Genomic DNA, 9,639 nt, shown 5'->3' with positions numbered 1-9,639 from the left:
CTGACATAAGTGCTACTTTATTTGACACAGTCCAAATATAGAATAGCTTAATTATGAAGGACATTAGAGGAGCCCATGAGCAAGCAAATATCATCCATTGACAGCGGAGCGGAAAAGGCAAAGCAAATAGCTGTGAAGAATGGACTAATTGTTGTGCCTATTACTATTGTCTTGCAGCTGCAACTCTTTGTGTAGCTGTGAAGTACGTAGGGAGCAGGGCTTGACTGGGAATGTGTAATTCCAGGCTGGGAATCCAAGACACAGGGCAGTTAAAAAATCAAGGAGAAAGAGTTTGTGGCACGGCCGCGGTAGGCTTGGAGTACTGGGTGTTGTAAACCACAGCGGTGTGTGTAGAGCAGCGAGGCAAGCTGATATTTCAGAACTGAAAAAACAGGAACTAGGCAAATGAAACTGGGATGTGTCAGGCTGTAACACTGCATGTGTAATTAAAGATTAGAGTAACTCATTTACATATGCTTTCCATACTGCAATAGCATTGTTGTACCAGGAGATCTAAGGATAGAAAAGTGGTGACACTAGCAAAACGGTCCAGTGTCTTTCTCTCCTTTAGGGCCTTAGGTGTTTAACTCCCCCTCTGTTTATTTTACTGAAGTAGGCAGCAAAGGTGTAAGGAATCTTCCTTTTGTAAGCAGCAGCCCTTGCTTTGGGCCAAATTTCAGATACAAGGGTTACATAATATGATACAATACATAATTTTTGTAATTAAAAGGGCCAATAAGAAAGATTGGGACAGATTTTTGAGCAGGTCCTGTTGTGGACAGGACAAGGGGTGATGGTTTAAACAAAATGAGATTCCGATTGGAAACAAGGGAGAAATGTTTGCCTCTGAGGGTGATGAGACACTGGCTCAGGTTGCTCAGAGAGGAGGGAGATGCCCCATCCTTGGACCCATTGCAGGTCAGGTTGTTTGGGTCTCTGAGCAACCCATTCTAGCTGCAGACGTCCCGGCTGTCTGCAGGCAGGTTGGATTGGATGACCTTTAAAGGTCCCTTCCCACCCAAACCAGTCTGGGATTCTATGAATTTAATATAGTACTGCATGTGGATGTGTATATAGGGGGAGATGTGTACACCAGCCAAGTCTCACTCAGTTGTTGAACTTACTACGCTCACACTGAGCAAGGCCACATATGAAATGGACTTATCTGATATACTGGTTATTCCATTTTCTTCACATACAGTTAAGTAATTGTCCCTAAAATGTACCTCTAGGACTTTTTTTTTTTTTTTCCCTTCGAAAAGGTTATTTCAGTGACAGATCCAAATATTTTTTTTGTGCTTCAAACAATCTCAGGAATAAAAGATGTTTTTTAGGACTTGGCCAGTTTTCCTATCAAGAAATAGAGTCCTTGAGCATTTATCATTAAATAATACTCAAAAATGCCTCCCCCACTACTTTTGAGCAGAGAGTAAGTTTAGACTATTAGCCAAAGAGGGAAAAATCTTGGAGACTTGGACTAATGAAAACAACATGTTAGCTGAAAAAAATGCATATGCTTAAAAAATGTTATTGTGTCTGAACAGGGTTTGAAGCAAATGAGTTACGTGATGGGATACATTTTTGGGGAGGTTACAGAACAGGAAAATAGAAAAGAGGGTGGAAGGTTGGTGGTCTTAGAGATCTTTTTCCAACCTTAATGATTATGTGATTCTGCAAGTCGTGCACCTCATTGTAATATGGCAAAAAGGGGTAAATGAACTTTTGAAAATGGGGAACTGAAAATATCCAAACTTTGAATGGTTGAGGAAAATCTTGATCTTTATTTCTCTCTCTCACTCCAGCAAAAGTTAAAAGAAAAAAGTCTCGTAGTTGTATCTCAGAAACAAAAGTGATGCCAACTGGAAGCCTTTTTTGGAGGTGTTCTTACCTGTTTTGATTGCACCCTAGTTGCACTTCTTGATGGGCACGTCCTTTTGAAACGAAGACAGAATCGTGACAGATCTGAGCGTTGCCATCGCTGGCAGAGCTGCAGCAGAGCTAGAGCAACTGAGAGCACCTTGGAAAATTACTTTGTGTTGACAAAATCTTTTCTTGGCAAAGAAACCATCTTCTAAGTCTCGGGAGCAGAGAGGAACAAAATTTCATTATATGTAAATAATTGCCTAAAAATAGAAGCACAGATTGCTTTTCACATGAAATTCCTTCTTCATGCTGCAGTATACACCACACTAAAATAAAAAGGGAAAGAAGTGACTATCAGAAGTCCAGACTGAAAAATAGAAGGGTTTTGCCTGCAAAAGCACTTAGAGTGTTTAGGGTGAATTTTGAATTGAATATGCTGTACCCTCTCTTTTAGTTCACTTCCTTATTTTGATGTATCTGAAGACATTCTTAGCCTGTGTTATATAAAGCAAGGTTTGAAAGAGGACGTTGTGGTTTATGGCCATGTGTCAGGTTTGATAGTGTTATGCCATGATTTAGCAAAGCACTTAAGCACATGTCCACATCCCACTGAATTTGGTAGGAAGTGAAGAAGCAGAGGGAAAACTGTTTGCTATGCAGCAAGCTTCTTGCAGGGGAAAAAAATATAAAAAAAAAAAAAAAAGGATTTGTCTTTATACTATTACAGATCTTTTCTCCAAATCCTTTCAACTAGACACAAACTCACAGATCAGATTAGATGATGATTATTAAACATATGCAAGCATTTAAAAAAGAAGTGCTCTAAACTGGGCTGGTTCAGACCACTGAAATAGATCAGCTAATTATGGTGCATGTGGGTGTACTGGGTAGTCATCTGACTTTTATTTTTTTTTTTAGATATCTTGCCTAGCACCCTGCCCCCTCCCCAAACCAGCATTTTAGACACTATGATAAGTCTTCATTACATGCAGTATTAAGCCAGAGTATCAGAGTATTACTTATCAGCCCGTTCTAATTGCTCCTCATTTTCTGAATGCTCCATTTGCTATGCCAAAGCTGAGCACTGAGAACTGTAAAAAGAATCAATGAGAACAGTGGTGTGTCTGCAACAGAAAGGGGATGTACCCATGACCCTGGAGAAGAAAGAGGAGTTCCAGTGAAGAGTCAAAAGATGCACCTGAGTTTTCTATCATTCCCATCTTGAGACCAAGATAGGGAATGTTTCTGGGTGAAATGCTTTGAAATGAAATGTCTGGAAAGAGATGTGGGTTGTTTTCTTTTGGTTAGAGAATCAGGACTTTGTGTATCTTCTCACTGATAAACAGGATGGTAACAAAAAGCTACTTACTAGAAAGATACTCGATTCCACTATCACATTCTTCCCCTCAGTAGAAACTACCTGATTTTACATTGTGGCCAACTATTCAAATCCAATGGGAGGCATAAATTATAATTCAGTAATAATCATGAGTGGTAATCTTTTTACTGCTGATTCCCTGTGTGGCCTCAAGCATGCTTTCTTTAATCTGTAGAGTGAAGATATTAAGGTCTTTTTTTGTCTTGCAATGCAGATAATAGAAGTGCTTGCTGAATGTAGGATGATTAATATTATAGCAGCTGTGGAAACATTACAAATTTTGTATCTTTCTTGTTTAAAAGGAGGTACAATATTGGTCATGTTCAACATAATTTTTCCATTTTATGCACTAAGGTGGGGAAAGTCTATAATCTGTAATTATGGAATAACACAGGCAAAAGGAAGCTGAATCAAGCTAAGGTGTTGTCACTTAAATGCTTGTCTTTAAGCTGATCAGCTTCACAGCTGATGCAGTCATCTTGCCAGGTAGCATTTTTGGTATGTGTTTTTCCACCCCACTGTTCCAAGAACCCACATTTGACTCTAGAATGGTATGACACGGGCTAGCTTGGATCTAAAAGCTCTCTGTAGGCCCTCCTAAGAAAGCTTACATTGCTTTTCCTAAAAGCAAAACCTGAACGAACTCACACCGATTGCCTGAACTTCTCCTGCAGTAGCTGAGGAATATAGAACTTCTAATTTCCAGCTTCGTACAGGTAAGGAGCTGGAGGATGGCTGATGGCAGGACATTGTCCCAGCTGGTCCCGCAGCCATGGTGCCACCTGCCGGGGCCCAGCACAAGGGGTGGGCCGGGGCAGGGCCCCCAGTCCCAACCTGGCGGGGCCCGCAGCTTCACCTTGTACTTTTTCACTCCTAAGGCACTTAGAGCTGGGAATTAAGTAGCAGGAAGCAGAGTAGCAGATTCCAATTTTAATCAACTTAGTAGCACAGGAATGCGTGTCCACCTCTTTCCTTTGATGATCCCGTTCGAGAGGTCTCCCAGCACGCCGGCGGGGCTGAGGAGAGCCCGGGCGCGGACACCCTCAGTGGCCCGGCCTCAGGAAAGCTGCCCGCTCTTCCTCTACGGAAGGCACCGAGAAGGGCCGCGCTGTCAGGGCGGGGAAGGAAACTTTCCAAGTAGGGTGGATCGATGATACCCGCGCCGGAGGCCCAGAATTCTCCGCAGCGCCGGGGAAGAATCCCAGAGAGCTGTGCCCAGCAGAGAATCCCTCAGCCCGGCCGGGCTGAGCGAAGAGGGACAAAATGGCGCCGCGATTCAAACGCTGCGCGCTGCGTGCCGGCGGGGGGGCGGCGGGGGGGCGGTGTCCCGGCGGGGTTCACTGCGCCTGCGCCCGGAGTTGCAAGATGGCGGACAGTGCGGAACTAAAGGTAAAGCGCAGCTTCAATTCCCTTCGCGATGCCCCTCGCTGCTGCGCTCGGGGCCACCGGGGCTGTGCTCCCTTCCGCGCTGGGGGCGAGCCAAACCGCTGCCGGTGCCTTGAGACGCTCTGCGCCGTTGCCTCGTCGGGGTGGCTGCGGCGGCGCCCCGCCGGCAGCGGGGGCTGAGGGACGGAGCGGGGCGGGGAGCGGAGCTGTCCTCCCCTCGCCTCCCGCCCGGCCGCTCTCTGCCGGGCAGCCCCACCGGGTGGCAGCGGGGGCGGGCGGGGAGGGCTCCCCTCAGCGCCCGGAGGAGGTGGGGGAGGTTGGGCTCGGGCCGGGCCGGCGCAGGGGTGAGGGCGGCGGCGGCCCGGGGGGAGCCCCCGGGAGTTGCCGGCGCTGGGCAGCGCGGCTTGGCCGCCCCCGAGGCGGGGGACGGTTTATCGGGCTTCCCGCAAAGTTTCCAGGGGACTCTGTTGGCGGCTGCGGGCGGGAGGGGGGCCCGAAGGACCGGGTCTGCCCTCCGGTGACAGGCGGCCGGCTCCGAACGAGCGCCCTCGCTGCCCGGTGGAGGGGTTGGGGGGGGGCACACCGACGGGGAAGCCCCGCTTGCCTCGGCCCGTTCCCACCCCGGTGAATAAAGGACTTCAGAAGCAGATGTTGAGGAGTTGGAAGGTGTTCAACTCGCGGCTGTCCCTGTCACCCTGCGAAACGCATCGAAACCTGGTGCTCTGAAGCACCCTGGAGCGAAGTTGCGGTCCCCGAGTGGGTCAGACTGGGCGGTGGGGGTTGGATCTTGCTGGGTTGATGTGGAAGGGGTTTAGATTGGATTCTGCCCGGGGAGGAGCAGAGGGAGCAACTGCAAAGTGCTTTCTATCACATATTTTGGGAGATAGTAGTGGTGCTATAGGGGGGGGATGAGGTATGCACGTTGTGTACACACACACACAAAACGCTACCAAAAAAGACCTTTCCCAGAGTGAGTGGAAAGTTTGTTTTGGGGGTGCAGACTCTGCCTTGCACACCCAGCAAAGTAGTTGGAGGATTTAATTGCAGTTGTCATAGGGTCGTTATTCATCTGTCTCCTACTTTAGTACAGTGAAAGACCTCAATCAGAAGTATGTTGAATGCATAATGTAAACTACAGAATATCTAAAGTATGGCTAGGGAAATACTGTGTTTTGTCTTACCATAGAGGTTCAGTAGGGCTCAGTTTTCTGTGTATCAAAGGTTTCTTGCACTTCTAATTTTTCAATATTTTAAAGAGCTGTCAGGATGTAAAGAAGTAGAAAGTCTTGTCTGTGTTCCAACTTTTTGGGGTCTCTGTCTGCCAGGCCAGGAAAAAATAGATCTTCCTTTAAATCTTTCTGTGACTTTTGGTTTTCTGGGTATCTCAGAGAACGTATTGCTTGAGTTGTGTTGTCCCCAAGCCTTAATTTTTTTCCCCCCAAATTCTGCTTCCCACATAATGAGATAAAGGGTCAAGATGTGATTCCAGTGTTAAACTTCTGTTAATCTTCGTGACTGACTTTGTAAGAGTTTTTGGTGCAGAGTAGCCAGCTTGGGTTTATGTGATGCCTTTATAGGCAAAATGACTCAAGTGGACTTAAAAAAAAGATCAGACCTAGGGAATAAAGGGTTTTGGTTTTTTTGATGTGTATTAAGATGACAGGATGGTGGTCAAGGGACAGTGCTGCAAGGCATGATTTCGCTATGAAAATTAACAATTTATTGATCTTAGGAGCTTTGAAACCTGAAGCCTGTTGTCCATCACAGAGCCTTCAGGCTCTGGGTAAGGATACACGTGTTGGAGTACTGTTGGTCTGCACCAGCCGAGCGTGGAGGCTTCTCCTTTTCTTCTCTGCAGCTTTACAGGTGGAGCTTTTGTGGAAGTGTGTCTGCTTGTCATCCTGGACTTCTTTATTGATCCTGAAACCTGCTTTTTGAGAACTGCTAGACAGATACTATGATGATTTTATTTTTAAAGCACTGTTGCTGCTTCAGGGATCTGACCAATTTATTTTGAATTTCACTTTCTGCTCAGGATACCTCCAAGCTGGGACTGTAGGATAGTTGCACAGAATGCCTGTGAAGATTTGTGGAGTTGGGGTTTTTTGGTAGCTGTGAGAGCTTGGCAGTTTGCATTAAAAAACCCCAAACATTTACTTCATGAGTTCATACTTTGAAAACTTCAATTATTTTTTTTCTTTTCCCTAGACTGTACAAAGAAAAAGAGGTGTGTGGGTGTGTCCTCCTCTGTCGGGAAGGAAAGGGAAAGACAAGGGGGGGCATGAAATTTCTCCTTAGGGTTGTAGCTGTCACATACTGCTTTTCCAGAAGTAGTACAGCTCGGTTATTAGGTCCTGGATGAGGTGAGTGCTCCTTGGAAGAATGTGGCTAATGGAAAGCTGTTGGGTGCAGTGTTTTTTTTTTTTTTTTTTTTTTTTAAAGCAGTACATCCTGAGAAAGCCTGCTTTTAAATTCATTCTGCTTTTGAGAGCTGAAAGGTAACTAAGGGAAGAGTTTGTGATTAAGACACTGCTACTTGAAGAACGAACAGTGAATTCCTTTCATTACTTTAATTTTCTTGGGGAAAATTTTGTTGTGTTTCTCTTCTGATTAATTAGCAAACGACATCGATTTCAGATTTAGTGACCTTTAAAAACTAAAAGCCAATGTAATAGCGGTGCAGCAACCTACTCACTCACTTTGCCAGATAAAGTTTGTCAGAAAAATATGTTCAAGTTCTTAAAACTTCCTCTCCTTCTGTGTAAAGAACCATGGGGTTAGACATGGGCAGTGTACACACATACCAGTTGGGGTTTGTGATATGACGGGTGGTATTGCCAAAGGCACAAAGTCAAATTAAAGAGCTTGCTTCCCCCAGAAAAACAGTGGTCATTCTTGCTTGCCATAATTTTTTACAGAGGTCTAGATCATGAAATAGCACTTCCTGTGATGTGTTTTCTTACCACAATCAAGAGCATTTCAGGACATTTGCCCATTTGTTCTGTTGGGGGGGGGTGGATCAGATAAGATCAAACATACTTTGCAGATCTGAGGTTAGTAAGGATGCTGAATTCTTTGCTACCCTCAGAGGTTTGGGTGAGTTGAACCAGCCTATTTTCATTTATTGATGAAACAAGGTAACTGAAAAGTCTGTTTGTCTGCGGGTTACCTCCCGAACTCCATAGGCTGAGGCATATGTGAATTTTCCTGATCTTAATTACTATTCCTGTATAATTGCATACAGACTCTAATTTATCTCAAGGTAAGCTATTTAAAGCTCTTTCTAATTGGAAGGAGTATACTTGAGTGATTAAATCTTTCCTTCAATATTTCTTACATCTCTTTAAATTGGTTATTAGATTGTTGTGATCTTTGCCTTCTACTGGAGTCTTTTGGAAATCATTACACAGTTTGCAATAATCAATTCAATTACACATGGATCAAAGAATGAAAAAGAAAAGCTTATGTTCTAGTATTGTCATTCTTGATACTGTCCTAAGAAGCTGGTTTGGAAAGCACATGCTGGGAGGTTTTCTCCTTTGTTCTCTCTCCTTTTAAGAAAGTGCCTTTGGGGATTGAAGAGATCCCTGGTGTGTTTCTTGTTAGACACAATTTATACTTAAAAAAAAAAAAAAAAAGTGAGCCAAGAGTTTGAATGAAAATTCATAATAGCATTTCCACACAATGGTGATGAAAACAAACCATTAAAAAATACTCAGTTGGGAAATATCCCTCCCCTAAATAGAGGCAAGCATGTATTTTTTTTTTTTGAGGGAGGGGGAGGCAAGCAGCACAGCTTTCAGGTGCTGGTGGTAATAGTGACAAATGGATCTCTGGGATGGAAACAGGGTTGGGTTAAATTGCATCGTCAGTGCTAATAAGCATAAGCTACCTATTTCAGTGTTCAATTAGAATTTTACTCCTCTATATTATGAGCTATTTTGGCATAATCCTTTTAGAAGTTGCTGGGGTTGCATGTTTCTGTGATTGAATTCAATATAATCTACTTTTCATTGTTATCTGAGTCCAAGGATTACGTTATTTTCATGCCTGTAATTTGGTGCATGTCAGTGTAATTGTATTTTTAACTGTATTTTGGGCTAAATACCTTTTTCTTTCTTTTTTTTTTTTTTAGCTTTTGGTCTTCAACATTAGCATTGCAGCTTATCAAATGAATAAAATTGGCAGCTGTGCATCACTGCTTAGCTGTCAAGGCCCCAATCCATAAGACTTCTTTATTGCCAATAAAACCAGACTGCACACTGTGTACACGTCAATATAGTGTCAGCAGACTTCTGATGTGAGCCCCTCATGAGCGTGGGGGCCATCCTGGAAGTGTTTGTAGCCTGGACAAGTGGAAGTCTTACTCATTACCACATGTGAGAAGAAATGAAGGAAGGTAGAAGAACCAGTAGCCAGTAGTAGGTATCTTAATGGGTTGAATGATTGCTTTCTCTTTTGCTTATAAAGGTATTTAGAAATCGAAGTGAAAAGATTTATAAGATAAGAAGCAGATAGAAGATGCATCTTACTTAGTTTAGTTCCACGAGAATAAGAGAAAAGCACTACCCCAGGGAAAGGGAGAGCTCAGGACTGCTTGGCCATTGATAAGAGTGTTGATGGATTTGACCCCCAAGAGAAATACTTAAAAAGCATCCCACGGAGCAGGGTGTAGGTAGTTAATGATAGAATCCTATAATGATTTGTGCTGGAAGATCAACTAGATCCAACCCTGTGGCATAGGCAGGGACCCCTCCTACTGGACCAGTTTGGTCAGAGTCCCATCTGACCTGGCTTTGAACACTTCCAGTCTTAGAGCCTCTACAGCTCCTTCTGGCCAGCCTTGTTCCAGTGCATCACCACCCTCATGGGGAAGAATTTCTTCCTAATGTCTAATCTAAATTGAGCTCCTTCCATGTTGGAGCCATTACCTCTCATCCTGTCAGTCCATGCTTTTGTAACAAGTGCCTCTCCAGCTCCCCTGTAGCCCCCTTCAAATATTGGAAGGCTGC

General features: G+C 44.2%; 1 protein-coding gene across 2 annotated transcripts in view; it reads left to right on the top strand.

Moving 5' to 3' along the window:
* Positions 1-4,599: 4,599 nt before the first annotated feature.
* Positions 4,600-9,639, top strand: part of PIAS1 (protein inhibitor of activated STAT 1) — a 73,476-nt gene continuing 68,436 nt past the window's right edge. For both annotated transcript variants that reach the window (XM_054388231.1, XM_054388232.1), the window contains exon 1: positions 4,600-4,630. In XM_054388231.1, the coding sequence (XP_054244206.1) occupies positions 4,607-4,630 (24 nt within the window). In that variant the 5' untranslated portion in view covers positions 4,600-4,606. The remainder of the gene's footprint in view (positions 4,631-9,639) is intronic.

Source organism: Indicator indicator, chromosome 16, assembly GCF_027791375.1.
Source record: "Indicator indicator isolate 239-I01 chromosome 16, UM_Iind_1.1, whole genome shotgun sequence".
Lineage (NCBI taxonomy): Eukaryota > Metazoa > Chordata > Aves > Piciformes > Indicatoridae > Indicator > Indicator indicator.
The sequence above is the reverse complement of the archived record's forward strand: the minus strand, read 5'-3'. Positions and strand labels throughout refer to the sequence as shown.